Here is a 27,530-nt window from a genome sequence, read left to right on the forward strand (position 1 = left end):
AAAGTGCGGGAGTGATAGTCGGCCTCAATACTGCGTCTCAAATCAGGAAATTAACCCTACGAGCACATGCACACACACACACACTACATGCTCAATAAATCACTGGCTACATGTTCAATTTGAGTTATTTGAATGAAAATATTGCATGGCCAGAGCTAAGGTTGGACAAACATAACTAGCTAACATAACTAGCGTCCGGTAACGTTACCGGACGCTACCGATAGTTAGCTTGCCTAGCAGCATTCAAACAACTAGCCAGCAACGTCAGCAACTAGCTAGCAATGTTACCGGGTGGAAGATAGCTAGTTAGCTAGCTAGCTAACGTTACGTTCGCTAACGTTAGTTGCTTGAATGAAAACCACAGCAGAGCTAGACAAAACTATTGGAAATACACTGAAGATACTCACTCTTTATGCCCCCCAATCCAAGATAATAGTGCAGGTAGCAGGTTGACGCTCTCTCGAGTCTTGTCTGCCTGGTGCGGTGAACTGACCCTGACCCGTGAGTGTGAAGCCAGTCTCTTTTGATGTCAAGTCTGGTGAAGCCAGACAGCAGGCAGGTGCGGGTCACGTGAGGACGCGATATCATTCAAACTTTTAGAAAAAGTAAAGTAGTATAAAAATAGAAGAACGACTTTATTTGCAATTTATTTTGTAATGCTTGTGAATTGGCTGCATCATGTATTTTGTTTTAAATTTTACTGTGACAAAAAGGTTGAAATTACTCCTGTCTACAGAGTGCTGGATCCCAGCTCCGGTTGACTTGGGGGAGGAGGGGAAGTGCCGGTGTCGGGATCCGGGTAGCTCTGGCCCACTTTAATCACTGCACACACACACACACTTATACAGCTAGTGAAAGATGTGAAGTGAGGTTGAAGCAGCATCCCAAGGTCAAAAAAGAAAAACAAAGTTGTGCTTCCACCGAAATATATTACGGGCAGTCTGAGCCAAAATTGATGAAAAAGTCACTGTAACGATCGATGAATTACAAATTATAGACTGATAGTTAGGTAGCAGGCATAGTGGCACAGTGGTTTGCGCGGTCACCTCACAGCAAGAAGGTCCTGGGTTCGAGCCCCCGGGTTAGTCCAACCTTGGGAGTCGTCCCGGGTCGTCCTCTGTGTGGAGTTTGCATGTTCTCCCCGTGTCTGTGTGGGTTTCCTGCGGGGGCTCCGGTTTCCTCCCACAGTCCAAACACGTGTAGGTCAGGTGAATCGGCCGTACTAAATTGTCCCTAGGTGTGTGTGTGTGTGTGTGTGTGTGTGTGTGTGTGTGTGTGTGTGTGTGTGTGTGTGTGTGTGTGTGTGTGTTTGTGTTTGTGTTTGTCTGCCCGCCCTGCGATGGCCTGGCGCCCTGTCTAGGGTGTCTCCCCGCCTGCCACTCAATGACTGCTGGGATAGGCTCCAGCATCCTCGTGACCCTGAGAGCAGGATAAGTGGTTCGGCTAGTGGATGGATGGATGGTTAAGTAGCCAAATTTGCCATGAAACTGTAAATGCACTATGTCTGTAAGTCACTATGTCATAGTCACTTGTATTGCCATATGTGAATCACAGTGTAGAGGTATGGAGGAACGCCTACAAAAGCAACCTACAAAAAAGAGCCACTACAAAAAAAGAGCAATAAGGCTAGCAAACAATGTAAGCTATTGGGAACCAACCAACAAACTGTTTTTAAATTCATGGGCTCTGAAGTTCATGGACCTGGTAGACTTTAAGACTGCACGAGAGGAAATTGAATTTTAATAAACACTGTGTTCGTACCACTCGCAAAAGTATGTGTATTTCAACATGTGGGGTAATTTTGTGGGTTGGTTTAGATGAAGAACTCAAGGAAAGCACAAGTTTAAATCAATTCAAAGAGAGGTACAAAAATTGTTTTTAAAGAGGTACAGGATGAGGAGGAGGTTTTGCTCCTCTCGTGACCGTGACACCCATGTCGGATGCTGTTATTGTCGTTTCTTGGAAATCATTGTAATTGTTTTCTTTGGGTTTTTTTGTTTTGGTTGTTTTGGTTGTTTTTATTTTTTATTGAGTCGTCCTGGGAAAGATATTGAGAATGACATACTCTGATGTGTAAAAAAACAAGTTTATTATTTAGGTCTATTAATTGAGCATTAGAGAGGGGGCAGGAAGTTATAAGCAGTAACTTCCTCCTGCTCCTTTTTAAACATATAATAGTATGTGCTGGATTCTCTGTTAGGAATTCTTGTTGAATTCTTCTGGTTTAATTTTTATCATTTGTTGTTTTGGTTTTTTTAATGCTTGGTCATTTTTTTATTTTTTTATTTTGCATATTCAAAATAAAGACATTTGAATTTGAATAAATTACATTTTGAAGACCCACATCACATGTATAATGTTTTCAAAAGCCATGTCTTTGCATGTCCTTTTTACATTTTCTCTACATTCAGCTCAGCACAACAACCGCTTAAACTGACTTTACAGTTAGTTTAGGTGGTCCACGAGGAAACGCTAACTGAAAGACCAAGATGAATTGCAATTAGTAAACCATATCAAAACATAAGACTCTTATTATTATTGTTAGTATTATTATTTATTATTGTTATGTATTATTTAGTATTATTATTATTATTTAGTATTATTATCATTTATTATCATTATTAATTATTATCATTATTATTATTATTATTCAAAAACTGCCAACAAAACATGCACCATTGACCAAAGTAAACATATTTCCTGTAAAGACCACTCAGGGGTGATGGATAAAATGTGTGACTGCTAGATTTGCATATCCACAGTTGACCCACTGTGGGCCATGGCAATCAAACATGGCCACAAATTCCTCCTGATTAGATTAAAACAAATCTGTTTTTTTAAAGTCATTAAGGACCATTAACTTTTTTCTGCCCAGGTTTGAAGAAGTATTTTCATTAGCAGATGAAAAATTCATCACTTTTTACTGCAGGACTAACTGAGCTCTAAATGCTTCGACCTCAGCCACTTTATTTTTTTTTTCACTTTTTACAGTCATTATCAATCTAATCTTATATATAAATGCAGTCAAGTATCTAATGCTTTCATGATTTATACTGACACAAATTGAACTAAATTGACAATGCAGTAGAGTGCATATGCTTTGGGGAAACCTGAGGGTTTTTAGGATTTGCCACCAATTTACCCCCGTTTCCTACAGCCAGATCCTCATGACACTTGCTTCTCTCCTAGCAGTTTAGACCCAGGTGTCCAGTGCCTGATGCTGTCCTCAAGGATGTACTTTCATCAAGATGGTGTGGAGGAGGAGGAAGAAGAGAGGGGGACAGAGGAGACGAGAGGCAGTTGTCCTACTCCCCCAGTTCGAGGACCGTCTTCATCCACTGCTGAAGTGTCCTACAGTCACCAGTCTGCAGCCGCACTCACCCCATCACTGCAGGGAGGCCAACGCAATGAAACAGAGCATCACAGGTAATCAGCCTCACGCCCGGTTTAAAGCTGAAATCCGTGATTTCCCCCGATTGGTCCCTTCCTCCGGCAGCGAGGGCAACAAAGAAGGTGTAGCAGCTATTGTTGCTCGCGTGCCATCAGCTCAGCAGAACACAGCAGATCCCTGCAAAAACAGCATCCTCGGCCCAAAGCTAACACAGGCAGGCTAGTGTATTACAAACTACATCAAAATATAGAGGAACTTGATTGTGTTTGGATATTGATTGTAGAACCGGCAGGTTATCTAGGTTACCTGTCTGGCAGCGGCGTCGCCACATCGTCATTACGTCAGTCCTTTTGCCTGCTCGAGAAGGAACGGGTTTGCCGCTGCACTAGTCTTCACTGTTTTAACAGCGGTATAAAGAGAATGTCTCCAACCATGGCAAAGATGCCAGTTCATATTACATAGCCTGAGCCCGTGGTCCAGATGGATACAGTAACTGTTTATTAATGGAGGAAAATCCTGGATTTCAGCTTTAATCGTTTTACATTTTGCAGTATAGCCACCAGCAACAGCAAGCATTAAACTCCGAAAATCCGGCTGTTGTAGGAGTGCACAGATTAGTCTTAGTTTGTAATTCACTTCCCACACAACAAATAACCACCCGCCCATCTCCCCTCTTTCCCCAATGCACACCTACATTTTGACACCCCTGTGCATGGATATTGACAGACAGGAGGAGGAGGAGGAAGAGGCAGGGGGAGAAACAGATGCGGAGCTGGTCCAGAGTCACCAGCACCAGGAGAACCAGCAGCAGCTCGTTCACCCTTCTCTGCACAGGATCTTTGCCCACGGGTTAATGCAGACCCCGGCCTCCAGCACCGGGGACCTGGACAGATCGGTCACCGGCTCAATGATCAACAGCTGGGGCTCCGCCTCTGAGGACAACATTTCGTCTGGCAGGTCCAGTGTAGTCAGCACCTCAGAGGGATCCTTTTTTACCGACACCGATTTCAACCAGGCGGTGGCTTCTTTAGGGGATAACGTAGGCCTGGGCATGTGCAGGTACCCAGAGGACTCAGGTGAGAAGTGTCTCAAGCCAGAGCCGAACTGGTTTCAGTACTTCCGAGCGCGTTTCAAGACAAACGAAATTGTTGTTGTGTACTTTTTCAGTAATTACTTCTGTATTTGTAATTAGTTATATTAACATGATACAAGTACACATACTCTTATGGGTATAGCAACGCCATAACAGTTTCTGAGAAGAGTGTAGTTATTGTGTATTCAAACAGTTTCGTGACATAGCCTGGAAAAAACATGACTTATTGATCCTGTTATGCATATATCAACAGCTGACCCAGTCTTGCCTTTTATGAAAGAACTGGGTCAAATCTGCCATTTGTAAAATGGCAGTTATGGGTTACAGGATGTTGCCTTGCTGCGAGAAGGAGATTGGTGAAAATAGCTTTGAAAAACTGGGATAATTTTGCATTGCCTTTCTGAGTTCTAACACACCCGTGTTTTTAAAACAGTAATAACTCACAAGGAACATTTTGATCATGTGTTGCACTATGCTAAATCACTTACTTGTTGCTACACCTCATTAATACATTTATTAGATATTAATTATTAGACAATATAATGTATATTTTGTATGGATAGTTGCATTTGATTTTCTATGCATGGTACGTTTTATATCATCTAAGCATTTCACCTTTGCAGTAAACGTGCGTTATTGTACTTTAAGGGCGGCGGCACCAGCGACCCAGCAGCCCCATGTCGACAGACAGCAACATGAGTCCAGCAGTAACACAAAAAAGGCCCAAGAGACACAAACAACACCAGTCCGGTCATCAGGGCCAGCGACCCAGAGATGAGTTCAATGATGGTGAGACACTGATAGAGGACAGGAGTGAGGACGGATAGCTGCACAGCTCTCACAGTACTCACTCCCTTATCTGTACACGCCTGTCCTAGGGAGCAAGTCTTACAATGCTATCTCCTTGCTCTTCTCTGCCCCCAGACTCTTGCATGCCTCTGAATTTCCCTAGCCAGAAGTATTACGATGACTACAAGGCAAGGGGGGCCACACTACCAAGGATGGGCTCTGCGGAGGCCAGGGGACCACGAGGTGGTGCAGGGCCTCACAGGACCAGGGAGACCTCTTTTGAGCTAAGAGAGAGCCAGGAAAAGCACAAAGCTTCACAAGGAGAGAAAGGGAGCGGCAAGAATCAGCAGTACTCTGGTACTGAGTCACACCCTCAGCTTTCTGGTCTCCCAAAAAATACTTAAAGTCAGACCAAAATCAATAATCAGATTTGACTTTTCAGATCTGAATGTTCATTTGTAAATAACTATTGTGGTTTTTTTAATATATTTATTGTAGTCACTTGTTTCAAGAACTGTGTGGTCTAGTCTTCATTAATATTAATTTATTGACCTTTGAGTGAGAAGACCATGCAGGGGTTAGCAGTAAGAGTGGGAGGGGTTTGATATTATAATGATTTGATTTGATCTGATTGGCTGTTTTGCTGATACTCGTGATGACATCATGAGTATCAGGAAAACATGATTGGCTGTGAGAAGCTAAACTAGGGGGAGCTGTTCTAAAATCAGAAAAAATGGAAAAACTGAATTCTACTTCTCTACCTATACATTTCTTCTTTTCTGTAGAGAGTTTAAATTACCAAGTGATGTGAGAAAATTTTAGTCTCAGTTGTGGTCTGACTTTAATTTTCTGTGCATTCTGTTGTAGAAAATTCTTACCCACATTGCCATTAGAAGTAATCCTTCTCTGCTTCAGATTTTGGGGACATCCTTTCCTACAGTCGGCCATCTTTCCCCTCAGTTCCGGATAAGAGGGAGCCTGGTCTCAGTCCTGCCAGCTTTCTGTCATCGGGTGGGTTGAGAACCAAACAGGGAAGAGAGGAGACACCTACCCAGCCCCAGATGGAAGAGATAGAGGTGTGTCATCATACCCAAAAATCAAGACTATAACATTCTAGATAAGAGCTTCTTTGTTGCTTTTTTGTCTTTATGCATGCTTAATAATTCAGGTATGAAAATCACAGAAAGCTGAATCAGTTCATCTGGACTCAACGTTTTTTGAGAGAAATTTTTCATCACTCATCTAAGTGACCTCTTCAGTCTCAACTGACTGCAGGTATGCCCTGCAGGTATCCCTGTTCAAACCAGCGTTCCTTCCTCTCAAGGACGTCCTTGATAGGAAGGAACACTGGTTTGAATGGGGGAGTCAAAGAGGCCATCTATGTGAAGAGGGAACGACCGTCCCTGAGCTGAGGAGGGGGCCTAAGAGAACATCTGTCACCATCTTACAATGCTGTGGTTGCAAACACTCCTCAATCCTCTGTGGATAGTACACATGGCCATCGTAAGTCTAGTTAATGGTCACACCCATATTTGCATATGAAACTGATCGTTGGTTTCGGTCGTTATGCCACTGTATTGTTTATAAGGGTGGGGATACCTGCAGTTGGTCCTGGGTACGACGTTAAACTGCAACTGTCGGGTCGTCGGCGACTAAACCGGCACCCCTACTTCAACCCTTGGGTTGTTGTGAGGACGGTGTGTGGACACCCAAGCAGGACTAAAAACAAAACCTGTCAAAGGGCGGACGAGTTCCTCTGTGAACCAACGGCCATCCATACCTGGAGAGGAGATAGGGACCACCAGGTACTCCCCCTACTGAAACACAATGATGGCTCAACCGAGACTTGTTGAGGCATCGGCTGTGCTCCTACGACCTCCATAGGTTACGGAACTGATGATGATGATGATACCTGCAGGCAGTTGAGGCTGAAGAGGTCACTTAGACGAGTGATGAAACGTTTCTCTCAATACACGTTGTGTCCAGATGAACTGATTCAACCTTCTTTGATTTGTCGCTTTTTGTGTTCCTGAGATTCCTCTCTTTATTTCCTGTCCTACATAGTTTGGAGTCCATCATAGATTTTATGAAAACCCTGTTGTATCATTTAATGCCATTTAGTACCCCCATTTCACTTCTCTTGCAACGTAAGACTGTTGTGTCTCCGCAGTTGCTGGAGAGCTGAAGAAAAACACCGCATGAGGAAAACAAGATTCTCGCTTTGATTGCCCAAGATGAAGGAACATGACCCTTAACATACAGAAGAAAGGCCTGCGCCATAACACACATTACTCATCGTCCATTATTTTCTAAACACAGTTTCTCATGACATGTCTTACGTTTAAATGGAAAGAAGGGAGCGAGAGAAAACTCGGAGGAAGAAAGAAAAAAAAAGTGCTATCTTGTTTGAGCTTTTTGGCCTCTAACTGAAAGCACTATTCATCATTTGCTTGTTGTTGGTCAGTGGTCAGCTCCCACTAGGCTTTATGTTGGGTTTATAGTGGGTTCAGTGATGTGAAATGAACTACGTGCACATTTGATGGCTGTGGTGAGTTTATAAAAAGATGTTGTCCGTGGTGACTGCCCCGTGCAGCACACATGGTCTTTGCTTGTCAGTTGTCTTGTTATTTTATTGTAATTAATATTCAGTCAGCATCAGCAGCCATTTTGTCAACTGTAAAAAACAAAACAAAACAAAAAAAAAGTTTACTGCCACAGAAGTGCTTCGATGAGATCCCATTTGAAATGCTTTTTGTATAGATAATGTTAATATTTTGTTATTGATGTCTATCTTGTCTTGTACTGTTTGTTTAACTTTGGTTATAAAAGCACAGTCACTTAATATTATTTGAAATCATTATACAAATTTCCGCCTCACAAGGGGGAAAAAACGGTCTTGTGTATTGGTGATCATGTGATTGGCTCAGTTCTAACTGAGAAAATAATGCATTTCTTCTGTGAATCGAGTGGCTTACACTTGACGCTGCTCCTTTGCAGATTTAACACGATAGTTGTACTGGGAGTGTATGATGAGTCTTTATTTGTGGGAGGAGGGGCAGTGGCGGTTCTAGACCATTTCAAATGGGGGGGGCAGGCTTGGGCCACATGCGAGTTTAGGGGTACCAAATATATTAAGCACAACTGTTACATACCACCCCCCCCCCATAGGTTTGCTTCTCCAAAAGACAAACGATAGACATATAACATCGAAATGCAGTGACAATGTCGTGAAAAACATTACCTTTTTAATGTACTATAAGTTTGTATAGTTGAGTAGGTTTTTGAAACCATGAACATGGCTCACCTGTTGTAAAGGACTAACGTTACCAGAGACAGACATTGGTATCACTGCTCACGCCCAGTCGGTCTCAGCCAGCGCCGAAATCCAGTTGGTCCGTCACCTAAATGGTTTGACTATACAACATGACTTATTTTCTGGTTCCACGTTTCTTTTTTTCTGCTTTACGAAAATATTCGCCACAGTTAGGGGGGCCAGAGGGGGGTCCAGGCTTAATATTACAGGTGCACTGCCCCCCTTGCCCCCCCTTAGAACCGCCACTGAGGAGGGGTCTTTTATTCAACTCAACGTCTTCGTCCATCCCTTCTGGATGGTCAGAAAATGGCCTTGCCGTGGTTCTAATTGTTTGTTCATTTTTACTCCTGTGTGTATTCGACTGGGGGTTCGGCACGACTCTTGTAATACATGGTGACTAAAACCAATCCAAATATAAACTGTTTTAGGATAGTTAACATGTTCCCTTGTTTAGTTTGGGTCTCAGTAATACCTTGACTTTCACTGAGGCGGAGGGCGGACACTGCGTATGAAGACATTATAGTCAGTGAATGATGCAAACAAATGCATTTCCTGTGTCTTTAAATGTATTATTTCAAGATTTAGGCACCAAAGTTGGATTTAAGCACACATTTTATTTTATTTTTTTTATTTTTTTTAGGGCGTCCGGGTAGCACAGCGGTCTATTCTGTTGCCTACCAACACGGGGATCGTCGGTTCGAATCCCCGTGTTACCTCCGGCTTGGTCGGGCGTCCCTACAGACACAACTGGCCGTGTCTGCGGGTGGGAAGCCGGATGTGGGTATGTGTCCTGGTCGCTGCACTAGCGCCTCCTCTGGTCAGCCGGGGCATCTGTCCAGGGGGGGGGGAACTGGGGGCAATAGAGTGATCCTCCCACGTGCTACGTCCGCCTGGTGAAACGCCTCACTGTCAGGTGAAAAGAAGCGGCTGGCGACTCCACATGTATGGGAGGAGGCATGTGGTGGTCTGCAGCCCTCCCCGGATCAGCAGAGGAGGGTGGAGCAGCGACCGGGACGGCTCGGAAGAGTGGGGTAATTGGCCGGATACTATCGGGGGGGGGGCAAGAGAAAGAAGGGGGAAAAAAAGAAGGAAAGACCATTTTTAGTGGATATGGCAGGTCCTAGTCCCTCTTCCCACCCTGTATGAAGGCGTGTGACTTGCTTTGTTGGTAGCACAGACAAAAATGGAGTGAAGGGCTCGGTCATGGAAAACCCGCAGGAGTCATGGGAAGTGGCATACATACAAATTGATTTAAAAGAAGAAGAAAAAAACAACTCAAAAAGGTTGCTAATCTCTCTCCTCTTTCTGACGGACAGTTTTGCGCTGTAAGTAATGAGCCCGCCATGGCACGTGGTTTGCCGAACGTGGCAAGTTGCCTGGAGAAGGCGATAAAGGAAAGACGACCCCGTGTCATCCAGAAGAGAAGGGAAGCCTTTTTAGGACTGTAGATAGCCAAGCCTCGCCAAGTAAAAGTTGACATTTAAAAAAGCAACTCTGTTCCACGTTCTGTCAGCCGGTTCGGAAGGTCTTTTAAAACCAGATGAGACAAGTTGTAATTTTTACTGCATTATTTATAATTAAAATGTTTTCAAATGCCATCCCTCTGCTCGAGCCACTCTGCGGGTCCGCGGCGGGTTTGGGGTCGCCATCAAGGCATCGCTGAGCGTCTCTGGGGTCCTTCCCTTTGTCCGGCCCGCCGACAGTGAGACAGCGTGCGAGGACGGAGCGCTGAGAGTGAAGGAGGAAAGAAGTGAACGCTGCGGTTAAGAGAGAGGGGGGGACTGGTGGGAACGTGATGGGACGCACTTCTTAATTAACCTCGCTCGTGAACCTTCATTAGCAGAGCAGCTGTACGCTGGCAAAAAAAAGAGGAAGCAGGAAGCACGCCGGTGTCGATCATATGACGTCGTTCATTGTGTGGCGCTCGTGCGAATGTGAACGTGTGTGTGTGTGCACGCGCGCGTGAAAGTGTTTGCATGCCTGCACACGTGCGTGTTTGAGACTGATCATCTTAAGTACACAATAAAAATAAGGCATCACGCAGCAATAATTACACTAATTAAAAAGCCAAATAATTGTATGCTGCCTTGCTTACCGCAGAGCCCCTACCCCACTCGTCTGAAGAGCGGGTTAGGGGCCACGCGCCCTCTGTGAGCCTCCATCTCGGTTGCTTACTGTGACTTGATTAATTAAGTAGCTGAACTCCCTGGGCTTTGTTTTGATTTTTGTGTAAAAGTGTGACGCAGCCCTGTGTGATGGCCTGGCGGCCTGTCCAGGGAGTCTCCCCGCCTGCCGCCCAATGACTGCTGGGATAGGCTCCAGCATCCCTGCGACTCTGACAGCAGGATAAGCGGTCTGGATAATGGATGGATGTGTGATGCCAGGGCGGGCGTCCCTACAGATACAATTGGCCGTGTCTGCGGGTGGGAAGCCGGATGTGGGTGTGTGTCCTGGTCGCTGCACTAGCGCCTCCTCTGGTCGGTCGGGGCGCCTGTTCGGGGGGAGGGGGGGAATAGCGTGATCCTCCCGCGCGCTACATCCCCCCCCGGCGAAACTCCTCACTGTCGGGTGAAAAGAAGTGGCTGGTGACTCCACATGTATGGGAGGAGGCATGTGGTAGTCTGCAGCCCTCCCCGGATCGGCAGAGGGGGTGGAGCAGAGACTGGGACGGCTGGGAAGAGTGGGGTAATTGACCAAGTATAATTGGGGGAGAAAAGGGGGGGGGTGGTCACTAGAACGACCAAGGGCGTCATTTTGACTCCTTTGTGAAAAAAAATACAGCCCTGCCGCTCTCTGAATGCTCCTAAAATTGCACGTATTTGCATTATCTACCTAAAACGACCATGGGCGGTCAAAATGACGCCGGTTTTTAAACTCTATATTCTGAGTTCAAGATAAATACCCAATTGAGATATTAATACATTACATATGTTAGTATGTCTGTTAGGAAACGAATGACACCAAAATTACCATTTTAACAACTATAACACTATTTTTAAACAATTTCAACTTCAGAGAGACAGGGTCGAACTTGAATCGCAAAACTGAAAAAGTGAAAATATTACCTGAAAAACAAAACGGAAAACACATATTGCTGATCTAACAAACGTAACGAGGCCTATAAAACATGACATGTAAAAAAAAGAACTGAAAATAACAACTGAAACAGTCCCAAACAACGACCGGAACTTTAAAAAAAACTACTAGAACGACCACGGCGGTCATTTTGACCGTTTTCGGATTTTCAGTTTAATTACTTTGTGGAAGAAAAACAAAACCAAAGATACAGACCTGCCGCTCGCTGAATGCCCCTAAAGTTGCGGATATTTGCATAAAAAATAGTTTTAGATCAACTGCACAAAACAAGTTAAGAGCTACTTAAAACGGTCAAATTGGCCGCGCGTAGTGTAGCGTCATCGTGCGTTTCATGTCACGTGTGTTTACGTCATTTCCTTCGCAATGTTCAGTCGTTGTTTTGTTTTTTTACATTTCACCTTTTGTAGGCCTTGTGACGTTTGTTAGATTAGCGATGCGTGTTTTCCGTTTTGTTTTTCAGGTAATATTTTCACTTTTTCAATTCTGCTATTCAAGTTCGACCATGTCTCTGTGAAGTTTAAATATCTTTAAAAATATTATTATAGTTGTTAAAATCTTAATTTTGCTGTCATTCATTTAATATCTCAATTGGGTATTTATAGAATATAGGGTTTAAAAACCGGCGGTCAATTTGACCGCCCATGGTCGTTTTAGGTAGGAGTGAAATCCCGGCTGTTCTGGTGTTAAGTGTTCGCATTACATAAGTGGACCCTCATTTTATGTCATTCTGTGAAATGTGCAGTCTGATTAGAAACTCTTACTTTTACAATGAACATAATAATAATAATACAATGTTCAGATGTCGTCGTTGCACCAGATTGTAAATGGAGAGTCGTCACTCTTTCCATCAATCGGATTGGGGGCAGGAGTAGAAAAATCTGGCAGTTAAACCCCCAGGTCCTTTACCCAATAAAAGGCTTGCCCAATAATTAAATCTCGAATTCCCAGCAACCACATGCTCCACCCAACACATCTAACTCAAAGTTTGGCTGTTTGCCCAGACTGTCAAATTTGTACTCTCAGGTCACATACGGTGCAGATACAGTAAGGGGATCGACGGGGTATGTGCCAATTCTCGCCTTTGCAAGCCAAACTGTGCTTATCGATGAAGGGGTATTTTCCTGAGCGACATTGTCTTCAGCCACAGGCTCGCCCACTTCAAAAGAGACACAATTGAACCTGGAAAACTCCAGTTTGTGGAGCCAGGGGGCAAATGGACCTGTAAGAACAGCCACTCCAAGTGCTGCATGAATCCCACATGAAAAGGTTTATTATCCAGATCTGCTGCACCCTTGATGCTCCATCTCAAAACACAGTTCCCTCCTCCATCTCCGTCTCATCTCATCCGCTAACCACTAATAATATTCTGTATTATTTCTACAGGCTTTCATATTACTACAGCAATAGCATAAACCCTCCAGTTTGCTCTTCTGAGAAAATACATCTTAATGAGCCAATTACGTTTCCCAATATTTTTGTTGCTACCATTTCAAGAAGATGAAGCGCTCATTACCTGATAACATACAGTGACAGTCTATATGGCATACTCTACGTGTTTTTCTCATGGTTTGATAGTCATTTAGTGAGGAAGCGTAGTATTATCAGTAGCACCTAGTGTAAGATTCATACAGAATGGCTAGCTGGTGTGAGGTCTGTCAACTGACGTGGTGAGAGGGAAGTTTCTACAAAATGAAAACAGGCAAAGGGCTTTCTTGTGGCTTGCTAGCCTGGAAGAAAATGTCCTTTCAGCAAACTCTGGATAAAATGGATTGGATACGATGCTTGAAATGCAATAAAAGCAGAAATATTTTTGAGCAAAAATGGGAAGTTGACAGTGAGGGGAAATTCAGTTCAATGTGAGCTGGCATTAAGATATGGCCACCGTAATCACATTTTATTTTCGACTAATTTTAATGGAAACTGCAGTTGGTAGACGACCGTGGTCTCTGCTGTGTGTACCAAGCATCACATGCAAGCAATCCCTCTGAAAGGGAAAACACAAGTTTTTAATTCAACGCATTGATTGCAATCAAACAAAACCCTGAATTAAGGCTTCTGTTATTTGAGTGATTATTTTCATCTTTGAAAAACAGCTCAGTACCCAGCCACCATGAAAGCCTGTCTTTATCCTCCTCTATTTCATTTTTTTTTCCATTTTCAAAGGCTGCTTTCAAGGACAACAGCTTATTTTTTTCCCTTTTTTCCTTGGTTTCTTAGATACTGCACGTGTGTGTATCTGTGTGCGCATGCGTGCACGCGTGCACGTGTGTGTATCTCTGTGTGCGTGCATGCGTGTGTGCGTGTGCATGTGTGCACGTGTGTGTGCATGCATACAATGTCATGTTTTCATTTCCAATTTTGCTGTGTTTATCCAGCAGAGTCTCTGCAGTCTGCTCACAAAGAGCTGGCTCTGACAGCAGGGGCAGAATTGCAGGGAGGAGGGAGGAAAAAGTAGAACTGATGGCTGTCACCCTTGAAGAAGATTGTATGAAGGCATATATCTGTGCAGACAGCACACATATGTGCTCTGCACAGAAAACAGCATGGTAGAAATGCATCCCCCTGATGACTTACCAGCTGAATGGCATTATGAAATGTCAGGGTGTTTGATATTCTTTCCTCATTGCAACACAAAACCTAGCAAGAGTGCTGACTCTTCAGAGCAGTATGGTGGACTGAGGTCAGGTGTGTGTGTAGGTGGTGAGGAGGACCTTGAATTGTGCTATATGTATATCTGCTTAGGAGCCAGTGAAAGTTGTGTAGAGCTGATGTTATGTGGTCTCTTAAATATGCACATGGGGTTGGTGAGAATCAGTCAGTGATTTTCAGGATTTTCAAAAGATGGCACCAAGGTTGTGGACCTTGGTTAAAGTGACCTTGTTGGCCTTCTGTTTCATGACGTTCAGAGCCAGTGAATAATATTTCAGCCCATGATTATTTTTTAAAGGGTTTATTGGGCGCCATCCAGGCATTTGGTGAGGAAAGTGTTGGTGGTGAATTCACAATTATCTTATTATCAATAGACATATTTTGTCAGGGAGATTCAACATGAATACGGGGGGGGGGGCTAATGATGACGAGGTGGAGTTAAGGAGGGAGGTGACACGGGATTAAAGGGCTAGAATTAAAGAACAAATTCTGAAGATTTTGATGCTTTCAATTACTGGTGTATATAACACAATAGTTTAACAGCTTAGTTAAAACACTAGAACGACCAGGATTTCAGCCCTACCTAAAACGACCATTGGCGGTCAAAATGACAGTTTTTTTTAACTCTATATTCTGTCAAGATAAATACCCAATTGAAATATTAATGCATTGCATATGTTAGTATGTCTGTTAGGAAACGACTGACACACAAATTCACATTTTAACAACTATAATACTATTTTTAAACAATTTAAACTTCAAAAAAGAGACATGGTCGAACTGGAATAGCAACATAGAAAAAGTGAAAATATTACCGTAAAAACAAAATGAAAAACACATATTGCTAATCTAACAAACGTAACAAGGCTTATAAAACATGAAATGTAAAAAAGGAACTGAGAAGAAATATTGCAACAGCCCTAAACAATGACTGGAACTTAAAAACTACTAAAATGACCATAGGCCGTCAAAATGACCACCTGTATATTCTGTCAAGATAAATACCCAACTGAGATATAGTTAGAAGTGACGTGGGGTTATATTTGCCTTTTCCCCGTCTTCCTTTTCTTACATACTTGGACTGGTTTTCATTGATAAATGATTGGAGGCGTGGTTAATCCGTGTTTATAAGAGGACGTCACTGTGCTCTGCCGAATGACAGACGCTAGGGGGCGGTAATGCGCCATCTGGCCAAGAAGAAGAAGAAGAAGAAGAAGAGGAAGAAGAAGAAGAAGAAGGTGCCGGCGCATGTGCGTCAGGATACGCTATTTTGAACACGCTGTTTAGGACGTTACAACACCATCAACCTAAACTGAACTAACCTTCCAAGACGGAGTCCTCCGCTTTCGGGAGCCGAGACCCATACGGCCGAGGCCTTGTTGGAGGGACCTGCAAACTGCTAACCTGCTAACTGCTAACCTGCTACCTCGGTAAGCTAGCCCACCTCCCGGCTATTTCGCTAGTCCTGGAAATCAGTGAGTTTTTCATCTTCTCTACACACTCCGGGTTAGGACTTGTATTGCATGCCTAACCCTTAACCCCTAGACCCGAGTAGTCCGTAACATAATTTGGGGGGCTCGTCCGTGATTTCTTTGATGATTAATGCATATTAATGTTCGATAAAACCGGTTGGCGATTAGACGTCAGTTAGCGAGTTACGTTATGTTTGTGAGAAGAGGCACAGCTGAGTTGGATTCCGCCCGGGAAAAGCCGCATGTTGCTAGTGTAAACTACTAATAAGACAAATTAGCCCCTAGCTAACGGGTCTGACCCTTTAGCCGAGCGGTTAGTGATGTCGCCTTGTGGTGCAGTACACCCCGTATCGAATCCCGCACCGGGCAAGAAAATAACCGGTTACACTGGGTTCAGAAGTAGGCCGCGGACATACAGCTACGTGCAGAGTAGCTGCACGGTGCTAACCTCTCACTTAAACAGATGGTTGCGTATGTATGTAAAACTAAGCTAGCTAGAAGGGAAGTCAGTGAATGCATGTATCGTGTGTGTTGATGTTAAAAACGGGGATATAGGTCTACAGGTTGATAACAGGTTGGTTTGGCTTGTTAGCTGATAGCTACTTGGCTAATGGTGGCAGGTGTATCGGTTTGTGGTCTGCGAGTAACGTCGTGAGCGCTCTTTGTGCGGCTTGTTCATATCAATTTCTGGGAATATAGTGACCTATGAGCTGCCTCTTGTTGCAGGTTATATGTTTTGTTGGTAAGGCTATTTTGTAATAGTTACCCTAGGTAATTTTGTTAGTCATGTCTCTTCTGGTTAGCCTATTTTTCGTTTTTTGGGGGGGGGGATTTGATAATGACCATGGCAACGTTCAATGTAGAGGAGTTTTGTGGGAGTGATTTTGGGCTCAAGGAGTTGCGTAAGCTTAAAAAAAAAGATTTGCTTGCAGTAGCTCAATATTGTGAGGTAGACATCACTCCCAGAGACTAAAAAGCCAGAGATTGTGTAGACCCTGCTTTCAGTGTTACACCTTAAAGATCCCGTACATGAAGGAGCAGAGAGAGAGAGAGAGAGAGAGAGAGAGAGGGGAAGCAGCTGCTTCAGCTTGAGTTAGCAAAGCTGACATTAGAGCAAGAGAAGCTTAAAGTGAGCAACAGTGACTAACAACGTAAGCACAAAGCTTTGGTTTTTCCAGCTGTTGGAGACTCATGCCAAAGTTTAATCAGAATGATGTGGGCTCTTTCTTTGATGCTTTTGAGAAAATTGCCAAAGAGCTACATTGGCCTGAGACTGGGTGGACGTTGCTTATCCAGAGTGTGCTTGAGGGCAGAGCACAGGAAGCTTATGTGGCATTAGATGCTTCTGTCAGACTATGATACTGTGAGGAAGGTGGTTCTGGCAGCCTATGAGGTGGTGCCAGAAGCCTACTGACAGAAGTTCAGGTCTCTGCAGCGAAAATCAGGTGAAACTTTCCTTGATTTGCTAGGCAACAGGAGGTTGTGTTTGACAGGTGGCTAGCAAGCACTAACACTCGCACCTTTCAAGAGTTGCGGCAACTTATGCTGGTGGAGCAGCTCAAAACCAGTTTATAATAATAAAATAAATGAAACTTATATAGCGCTTTTCTAATACTCAAAGTTGCTTTACAATAAACGGGGTGAAACAAGATGACAGATAAACATAACACAGACATAGAGGGGTGGATGGGAAGGGGGGTTACGAGAAGGAGAAGCGGCAGCCACACGGTGCCAGCAGTACTCTCCGAGTTTACCCTGGCATATGAAGATGCATCTAAATGAGATTGCCATTACTGAGTAAAGAAAAGCTGCTATGGTAGCATATTCTTATGAGTTAACTCATAGAGAAGTGCCATGGAAAGGAAAGTTAGCAGACAGGATAGGAGACAGGTGGCAACTGACAGACCTGCTGAGGCTGTCATGACAAAATCTACTCCCACCTCTGTTCGGTCTCCAGGGCCAGGGAAAAGATACGAGAAGCCTTATTTTTTTTCCCAAAAGGATGTAATCTGCCATTATTGCAGAAAACCTGGCCATGTAAAGTCCAGTTGTCTTGGTCTCAAGAGGAAAAATGGAGATGGGGAAAATTGTGGGATTGATTAGTGCCCAGACTCAGATTGGTCCCTGTGAAGTGGACAGTTTGAACCTGCCTTCCTGCCCAGTGGTGGAGGGCTTTGAAAGTTTTGTGCCAAAAAGGGCAGTTTCTGGTGCACCCAATGGCAAAATGGTTCTTATGTGGCAGACACTAGGGGCTATGCTTCTCACCCAGCAGGGCTGTGAGCTGGGGGCGTGGTTTACGTTCCCGGGCTCTCTGGTGCAAGGTTGTCCCTGTTTCAGTTTGGTTTTGGAGCTGAGGAATAAAGTTCAAACTCGCCTTCGTCTCCTGTGTTTTTCCTCATCCTGCCACACTTACATCAATTTTGAGGGACACAAGTGCCACACAGTCCTTAATGGTTCAGGGTGTCATAGACCTACCGTCTGCCACCTATTTAAAAGCTTCAACCTCAGTGAAGGGGGTAGCCCCTCTGCCCAAAGTATTTCTGGCATCTAACATTGTAAATGGACTGGTAGTGGTGGGTATTGTCCCTTCCTTGCCGATTGAAGGAGTTGCCTTTATGTTGGGCAATGATTTGGCTGGCACTCAGGTTTGTGTGACACCTGTTGTGAGTGAGACACCTTGTGAGGTCCCTGAGACCATGGCTTTGGAGAGAGAGCATCCTTAGGTGTTCATGGCATGTATGGTGACATGCGCTCAGGCTCTGGCTGCTGAAAAGGGAAATTCCAGCGATCAGGATGAACTGTCTGGTGGCTTGGCTGATACCTTTTTTGTTAGGCTAGCTGAGGTGTCTCCCTGCTCCCAGTTTCCTCGGGAAGCCCTTATATCAGAGGAAGGAAAAGATCCTCCTGTAGTTCCATTAAGACTGATGGCTGATATGACCGTGGCACCACTCAGCAGCCACAGAGCCCCAGTGTGGCATTGGATTTCCACTGCTGCCAGTGGCAGGAGGAGTGGGGCCAGATGATAATGACTATGGCGGCCATCCAGACTGCCAGCAATGAGGAGAGGTGGTTCCCGTTGACCACACAGCAACTGAGGTAGCAGTAGGAGGCAGATGTGGTGCTTGCACTGGTGAGGGGATGACTGGAGACAGGGTGGCAGCTTGAGTGGACAGAGGTGTCTGCGCTGGGGCCTGAAGTAAATGCCTACCACCCTCAGTGGGGCAACTTTGAGCTTCACGATGGGTTGGCATACCGGAGGTGGCAAGCTCCCGGATGAGGGAGCAGCCTCCTGCAGCTATTAGTGCCCCGTGTGCTCCATCCCCAGATTCTCCAAATGGTTCATGGCTCGGTGGGGGCAGGGCACTACGGGGCCAAGACCCTCAACCGCCTCGGGGTGGTTCTGCTGGTCTGGCTGTCGATGAGGCGTGGAGCTGCACGCTCACTGCTGCGACTCCAGCAACTGCCGGGACCGGTCTGGCTCCAGAGTGTGGCAGAAGAGGGTCTATGACACATTGTGCCTTGGGCATGCCTTCGTGTGAGAGGACCAAGGTATGGGTGTGTTGTCCCGTTCGTGAAAGGGGAATTTCCTCGGAGCTTTGCAGCCACTGACAGGGGCCCGGCAAGGTCGTGGGCCAACTGTCTGAGGTGGTGTATGGGGTATGCATGCCCGGCTAGGGGCGCATGGTGGTGCTGCACCAGGACAGACTCTCCCCATACCGCCCTGTTGCTCTGCCTGTTGTTGGGGCCGAGGGTGACAGTGGCACCCCATGCACTGGGTCTGTATGCCTGTCCCCCAGTTGTACTTCCAGTGAGCCCCGGGTGGCCTGTTCACCAGCAACAGCACCCTGGACATTTGGGAGACTATGTATTGGGTGATGGGGTCATCGAGGACAACTGACTGCTCAGGTGGAGGCTATGTAGCGACTGGGAGAGGCAGTTGCTTGAATTGTCGGAGGTTCTGCGCTGGGGGAGCGCAATGGCTGGTGGGACTGTTAACGTTCATGTTAAAATTGTGTTTTAGTGATGGTGTATTCATGTTGTGATAATTGTTGTGTTGTTTGTTTTGGGGTTCGACTCGGACTAAGTAGAAGACTGTTTACTGACTTACCAGTTGTGGAACTGTGACTTAGACTAATGTCGCCGGTTGTGAGTTTGGGGGGGGGATCATTGTGTAGTTAGTCCTGGCCGGTGTGTAAATAACAGAGCACTCCCTGGGATATGCGGTGTATGGGACACGGGAGCTGCCATAAAAAAGAGATCTTCTGCCTCTCGAGTCCTTTGTCTGCACCGGCTCGCCACAATATTATCTCTGGTGGTGTTTGAGTTACACGTGACTGCTAATCACCACAGGTATCAATAGGCCTGGGATGGCCATAGCACCCCTATAGGACACCTGGGCAATGTCTGTAGTCTCTTGAAATTACAATTTTATATATTTGTAAATAAATTGGATAATGTTTTAAAATTCCAAAAGCTCTAATTTTTGGACTGAAATTCATCAAGCTCAAAATTAAAAAAGTAACATGGTTCCAGGCGTCTTTTCATGATAATGTTTACATGCAGTGTGCAGGAAGGGTAATTCTTAGTTTAAAACATTTATTAGGGAAGGGGCAGTGTACAGTAGTCAACATTCAAACCAAATGTAAATGCACCTGAGTTGGCTAATAGCTAGTTTCCATCGGCAGTCCCTTTGCCTGACGTTAGGCATCCTAGGATAATAAAATAGTACAACAAAAATAAATAAATAAACACACAACATAGTTAATATAGAAGAACAACAAGAGCAAACAAACAAGAAAATATATTCAGAATATACAAATAATGTAGAAAAAGATAACAGACATGCGAGACAGATAATGTACAGTACAGTTAAACAACATGTTAAAGGTTTGTGTGAATAGCATCAATGTTGACATTGTTGGTTCTTAATAAGCCATTTCTTGACCTTAAAAATGAGGAACGCTTCACAAATTTGTGTGTCATGGCACACACTGTACTTTGTAGCACAAGACAAGTGCAATGTCTGTGATCTAGCTTGATATTGTTTTAGCCACTATTCGCTCACTTGACCTGACTCAGCTTCAGATCTCTCACTATCCTCGTTATTGAATTAACATCATGCGTATGTTGGCCTATGCAACGGGACTGGGTTGTTTCATTACTCTAGCTGATAAGTAGGCCTAATTTCAGATGGATAACATGCATTTGTATACTCCCAGCATTCAGGGCTGAAATCCGTGCAAACTTGTGTTTGGTGCTGTTTCTGTGCACAGGATTGTTGAGTTGCCTAGGATTGTAATGGTTGTTGTTGCCTAAATCCATGTCTGTTCCATAGCTGTGTGAAATTTTGATTCAGAGATGTGCTTGTAGGTAGGTAGGCGCTGCTTGAACCTCACATCCCTATACCGCATGTGTCTTGCATTGTGTTTGTGCAATGCACAGACATACAATAGTCGAGAATCCACATAAAAAGTGGCAAAATGTCCCTTTAAGCCCCCCATAGCGCCAGCAAGAAAAACTTTATGGTGCCACTACTACTAATTGCATTGTAGCAGAGATGGGCCTGTTGGTGGGAGCAGAAACCCAGCAGAGAAGCTGTAGTCAGATTTTATCAAACTGTGAGAGTCCAGAGAAATTGCGCTCCCTGGAAAGAGCAATAACCTTTACAGGAGGAACTGCAGGCCCCAACAGCAGCCGTACCACAACAGCAGCCGTATGACTGTGTCTAACAGCTGGATTGAAAAGTTGAGACCAGCCCTGGAATTTTATCATTTAGGGCCGTATGGACTTGAGTTTCATCGTATTTTTGAAGGCAAAAAGGCCACATAAAAGGGTAAAAAGACCATTAAGTCAACTATGATGATTTTGAGCCCAGGGGAAAATGTATTCCTATTTTAAAACCAAGGGTACTTCTTCCAGTGGAAAATAACAACATAGTTAATGATAACATTACGTATAGCATTGATCCCTTTAATTCCTAAAGTCAGAGGAGAGTATACGTACTACTTAATATAGTCCTACAAAATTCTTGTAGTCAAATGAAGAATGACAATTACATTGAATTTAACATAGCTGTTTACTCTGAACATAGTTAACAACATGATATAAGAAACGAAACTTTCCCTGTTCTGGAAATGAAGTATTGGGGGTTGAGGTGCAATGTATGGCTAATTTGTGTGTGTGTGTGTGTGTGTGTGTGTGTGTGTGTGTGTGTGTGTGTGTGTGTGTGTGTGTGTGTTGCAACCACACTAATTAAACAGTTGTGTGATGGTTTACTAATCAGTTATGTGACTCTTGGCTAGAGGATGGGACTGAGGAGTCGGGGTTCACTGACTTCATTGGTCCAAAGGGTTGAATGGCTGCTCTAACGTTGAGGGATGAAGGCTTGAAAGACAAGTCAATTCCCCAGATTGCTGTTTAACTAGTATTAATACAAATTAACATTATTAAAGTTAGCAGTAGTAGACTCGCTACGGTAGCACTGCCAGACATCTGTTAACATTACTGGGCTTCGAGTACAACCACAACTGATTAACGTTATCTGATGAACTTTACACTGGGATTTACATGGTATGCAAATCGTGGTATGCAAATTGTGTGAGTTTGCTGTTTAAACCAAATGTGGAGCTAGTGCTGAATATCTGCATGTCTTAAAACCCCCCAGAAATGACTGTAAACTACTGAAAAGACTCACTGGCCGATTGGCCAGGGGGTTGGCCCCCTTTAGTCAAGCGGTTAGCGGTGTCGCCTCATGGTGCAGTACAACCCTGGCTCGAATCCCACAGCAGACAGAAATATGCTCAGTTATATGGCTAAATGTATATTTTAGGTAATTCAGAGATTCATTTTCATCATTTGAAAAGTGATATTTCACGGGAGATTGGGCATTTATCATCTTATGGTAAGTCACATTGGTGCTCATGGGCTATAGCTAATAAACTGCCATAAGAAGACTCATGGTAAGGCAAGTTTATTTGTGTAGCACCTTATCGCAGAAGTCATTTAAAGTTCTTTACAGGCAAAACATAAGAAGAAAAAAGTACAGAGAAATTTTATAAAATTACAGACAAGTTTAAGTTAGTAAAATAAAAGTGCCATAAAAACAGATTAATTAAAAGTAACAACAATCAGAGCAGAATATATAAAAATGGCAAAATATACAACACACACACACACACACACACACACACACACCAAGAACTTGGCCGTAGGCTGTTTTAAAAAGTAATGTTATTTGTCCACAGTGGTGTAGCGGTCTAAGCATCGGCTTGGTGTCGATGCAGTTGCCCACTGGGGACCGGAGTTCGCGCCCCGGTCTCGTCAGATCCGACTATGGCCGGACTCGATGAAGCAGCAATAATTGGCAGCGCTGTCTTCAGGAGGGGGGCGGAGTCGGCTTGTGTTCGTCACATGAATGCGTCTCTGTGTGTGTCGGAAAAAGCAGTGGTTCGGCCTGGATTCGTCTCGCCACGTGGCGAGGCGTCTCCTTCGAGACTGCCGGCCGGAGAGATGCAGTTGGCGAACGCATGCAATACGGGGGTTGGTGTTTGAACTAAAATAGGGATCTATTGGCCACTAAATTGAGAGAAAAAAGGAAAATCCGAAATAAATTTAAAAAAAGTAATGTTATTAACCTGCTTTTAAATGTGTCCAGTGTGGGGGCCTCTCTCAGGTCCTCAGGCAGGGCGTTCCATCTACTTGGGGCTTAAATACAAAATGCAGCTTCCCCTGCTCTAGACCTAGCACGAGGGATGGTTAGAAGACCACTGCCATTGGACCTGAGAGTTCTGGCTGGTTTGTAAGTAATTAGCAAATCTTTTATATAGTGTGTTGCAAGGCCAGTTAGCGCGTTGTATACAATTAACACATTTTAAACCGATTCTAGTTTTGATGGGGGGCCACTGCAGAGATCTAAGAACAGATGTAATGTGTTCATACTTTTTAGTTCAGGTGAGAACATGTGCTGCTGCATTTTGAATTAACTGTAGTTGGCGCACAACTGATTTTGGGAGGCCGGTGAATAGTCCATTACAGTAGTCTAGTCTACTACTACTTTTGGCTGCTCCCGTTAGGGGTCGCCACAGCGGATCATCCGTTTCCATTTCTTCCTGTCCTCTGCATCTTCCTCTGTCACACCAGCCACCTGCATGTCCTCTCTCACCAGATCCATAAACCTCCTCTTTGGCCTTCCTCTTTTCCTCTACCCTGGCAGCTCCATATTTGGCATCCTTCTCCCAATGTACCCAGCATCTCTCCTCCACACATGTCCAAGCCATCTCAATCTTGCCTCTCTTGCTTTGTCTCCAAACCGTCCAACCTGAGCGGTCCCTCTAATGTAATCGTTCCTAATCCTGTCCTTCTTTGTCACTCCCAATGAAAATCTTAGCATCTTCAACTCTGCCACCTCCAGCTCCGCCTCCTGTCTTTTCATCAGTGTCACCATCTCCAAACCACATAACTTAGCTCTTCTCACAACCATCTTGTAAACCTTCCCTTTAACTCTTGCTGGTACCTTTCTGTCACAATTCACTCCTGACACTCTTCTCCACCCTGCCTGCACTCGCTTCTTCACCTTTCCTCTGCACTCCCTGTTGTTATAAATGCATGGATTAATTTCTCAGTCTAATTTTGATAGAAATACCCTTAGGTTTGAAATGTTTTTAAGATGGTAGAAGGCTGGTACAGAAGGCTATGAAGCCATAGGTCTATATGATTCTAAGACATGATCTATATGCATATAAAGTGCATTTCCTCAATGTATTTTTGTGAAACACAGGCGGCTCGCAGAGAAAATAGATTAGATGGCAAAACTATGGGGCATCCATATTATTGCAGCAAATGTGCTGTGTCGCCTTGCACAGTGCAACATTGAACCACTCCAGCACACATCGTGCGTTTAATTGAATCCCGTGTCTCTGGCGCCCATCGTCATACAGTGCTAACTGCTAGCAGTGACTAGGTCACTACTTTTGCACAAATAGCATTTTTGTTACAAAGCTGTTAACTGCATTTGAAGGCTGACATTTTGCCATGCAAATGGTTTTTAATATGGGTTCCGTATGAAGCTGCATAATTGTGGACATTTTTACAGAAAATTTCTCTTTTTTTTTTAATGGCAGCACAAAGCAGTATGCCTACAGTCTTGCAATGACCTTTTAGTCAGTCAAAGTCTTTGATCCAAGTTCAACAAAGTTGAATTTTTGGCGACAGACATCACGCAGGTTGATCTGCAAAAAACTTTATTCAAAATAGTTGCTGAGGCGGGCACAGAACCTTCTTTATATGATAAAAATACTATGAACATCCCTTAAGAGCAAAAGGGCTGAATTGAGGCCAAGTACGGAAGTACGAGGCAACCGCGAAAGCACAGTGAGCAAGGGGACAGGGCACCAAGGTCACAGTGGCCGAATGGCACATGGGGCAGTAAGGCAAAATTGAGGAGTAACGATGGTCATAGTCGTCATGTTCGCTGTGAAACTCCTCCCTAGATTGAGACCATAAAAAACTAGAAGAGGTACCCGGCGTTGTCCGGGGAAAATGTTCTCACCAAAACAAACAACACGATCTGATCTTTACGATATAATCGATGATGAAATATAGGATAATTTATGATATGATACATGTGATAAACGAATGTCGAATAAACGAATGTTATTAACGAAATTATCAAATGTAATTTTCAATCCATTCATCAAGCTTCTTTGCCAATGTGTGTATTAATTGCTCAGTGCTCAGGCGCCTCAGGGTAAACCACGTTGCCTGTCTTACTATTTGGCACTAGTATAGCATTGACAATGTTAGGTGTAGTGCCTTCCTTGACCACTGGAAGGATTTGCTGGAGGTTTTGCCTCAAAAACTCAATTTCGCAAATGAATCAGATTTTTTACTTGGGTTTTTGAAATTTTTTTTTGAACTGTGCAATCCTTAGAAAGTGCTGATTCTGGAGATACCTTTCTTTTTGTTCTACAATGAGTATTTCTGGAGTTTTAAGTGAACATACAAACATACACTCTTGCTTTATATATATAGATGGGAGGAGGTTGCATTTGAGACAGCAGGAGCAAGTAAAAGACAAGCATTGTTCACCACAACACTGGAACACAGCGTTTGTTCCACCTATCTTCCCTGGTGGAACAACCACTGCTGGGTGATGGATAACACGTCACTACTTGTGCAACCATTGGTATTTTTTGGCAAGAATGCCACCACAGACACATTTGTATTCTCTGTATTACTGTGAAAGTAAGAGCTGTTATCAGTGGCGGATAGGCTGAATCATCATTGCGTCATCATTGTTAATATCTTTACTCGAATGCCTTCTATCATAGAAATCCAGGAGCGATCTCATTCCTCTCCATGAGACACAATGGAAAGTACGGACTACAGAGGAGGGGATAAAAAAATTAGAGGACTAGGGCTTAAACAAATTGGTCACGAAGGGAAGTAAAGGAGGTGACCACAAGCATTTGCCTTAACCTGAGGCTAAGAGAGCCACAGATTGAGTCCCGTGGTCTCAGATGGGATCCATTGACATCCACACACTGAATGTTCCAATTAGTGAAATGTCATGAGTCACTGGCTACGCCTTTCTGGGCAAGCGTCCACATAATGATACTCAAAAGGTTGCCTCTATCACATAGTATGTTGCAGCTTCATTCAGAGGGAAGTGGCGCTATTCACACAATAGAGGGAGTGAGACACTGCTGCAGGCATGTGTTTTTTGTTTTTTTGTTTTTTGGCCACGGTTGTCTAGTCTTTCATCAGCCGTAGTATTCTTCTGCCTTGCAAATTGGATTCTAAGGAAACAGATGTGTCATCAAAGTGCTCATCTCTACAGTAGATAACATATGTCGTTTAATTGGTTTTATGGTACTTTTTATGTGAAATGCAAGATTAGAAAATGTATTTTTTCAGCAGCATAAATCTGTAATATAGCCACATATATGTGTGTCTCTGTGTATATGTATCTGTAATATATCTGATATGTTCACGTTCAAACATAGCGAATGACAAAGTCCAACCTTTTTTTCAAATATTCATTCCTTTGTTAGAAAATGGATGATCCTGATTTTTTTCTTTATTTAATTTCATGAATGAGCTCTGCAGTGGATTTGAGGCTTTGAGGAGGTGGACATGGTACACAGAAATGGAAAAAGGAAATTATCTTTTTTACATCTAAATACAGTATTTCCTGGAAGTTTTTTTTTTTTAGTTTGAGGCTTATATTAAAACTCCAAGATCATCACCAATCAATCTACAATTGGTTAATTTAAATTGGTTTTATTGGCAGGTAACTATTTCCCCCATATGTTTTCACTTGTCTGCCTTTTTCTTCCTTAATAACCGGGTATTTATAAGCATTTTACCAGTATGATGGATGTAGCTCTGACTCTGAAATCAGGTTCCACCAAATAAATACAGATTTCTGTGTTTGTTTTGGGGCACTGCCTATACAATGAGTCTGTGAGTTTATGTGGGTACCAACCAAAACCCACAGATGCATTTTTGTGTTATATTTTTAGCAATGACATTACTTTACTGATGCCAAATGAGAAATCTTTCCTTCACCTCGCCCTTTCACAGCAAGCTCAGAATGCAGGATAAGATGCAGAAAAGCATCTCTGTAGCTAGTTAGGATTCAGTGTCTTGCTGGGTGCTTGTTGTAAGGGCTTTAACTTCAAACCTTCAGCCGTCCTGCTGCCTGTTGTTGCGTTCATGATAAAATGT

General features: G+C 43.8%; 2 protein-coding genes across 2 annotated transcripts in view; one reads left to right on the plus strand and one right to left on the minus strand.

Annotated features, from left to right (window-relative positions):
- Window positions 1-8,289, plus strand: part of LOC130117297 (roundabout homolog 1-like) — a 130,440-nt gene extending 122,151 nt beyond the window's left edge. Inside the window, exons 24-29 of the mRNA XM_056285506.1 lie at window positions 3,190-3,429; window positions 4,028-4,467; window positions 5,133-5,273; window positions 5,409-5,630; window positions 6,189-6,349; window positions 7,444-8,289. Of these exons, the coding sequence (XP_056141481.1) occupies window positions 3,190-3,429; window positions 4,028-4,467; window positions 5,133-5,273; window positions 5,409-5,630; window positions 6,189-6,349; window positions 7,444-7,458 (1,219 nt within the window). The 3' untranslated portion in view covers window positions 7,459-8,289. The remainder of the gene's footprint in view (window positions 1-3,189; window positions 3,430-4,027; window positions 4,468-5,132; window positions 5,274-5,408; window positions 5,631-6,188; window positions 6,350-7,443) is intronic.
- Window positions 8,290-19,166: 10,877 nt separating this feature from the next.
- The window catches only part of LOC130116286 (roundabout homolog 2-like), a 153,437-nt gene continuing 145,073 nt past the window's right edge, over window positions 19,167-27,530 (minus strand). Inside the window, exon 28 of the mRNA XM_056284208.1 lies at window positions 19,167-19,627. Within this exon, the coding sequence (XP_056140183.1) occupies window positions 19,167-19,627 (461 nt within the window). The remainder of the gene's footprint in view (window positions 19,628-27,530) is intronic.

Source organism: Lampris incognitus, chromosome 8 (assembly GCF_029633865.1).
Source record: "Lampris incognitus isolate fLamInc1 chromosome 8, fLamInc1.hap2, whole genome shotgun sequence".
NCBI lineage: Eukaryota > Metazoa > Chordata > Actinopteri > Lampriformes > Lampridae > Lampris > Lampris incognitus.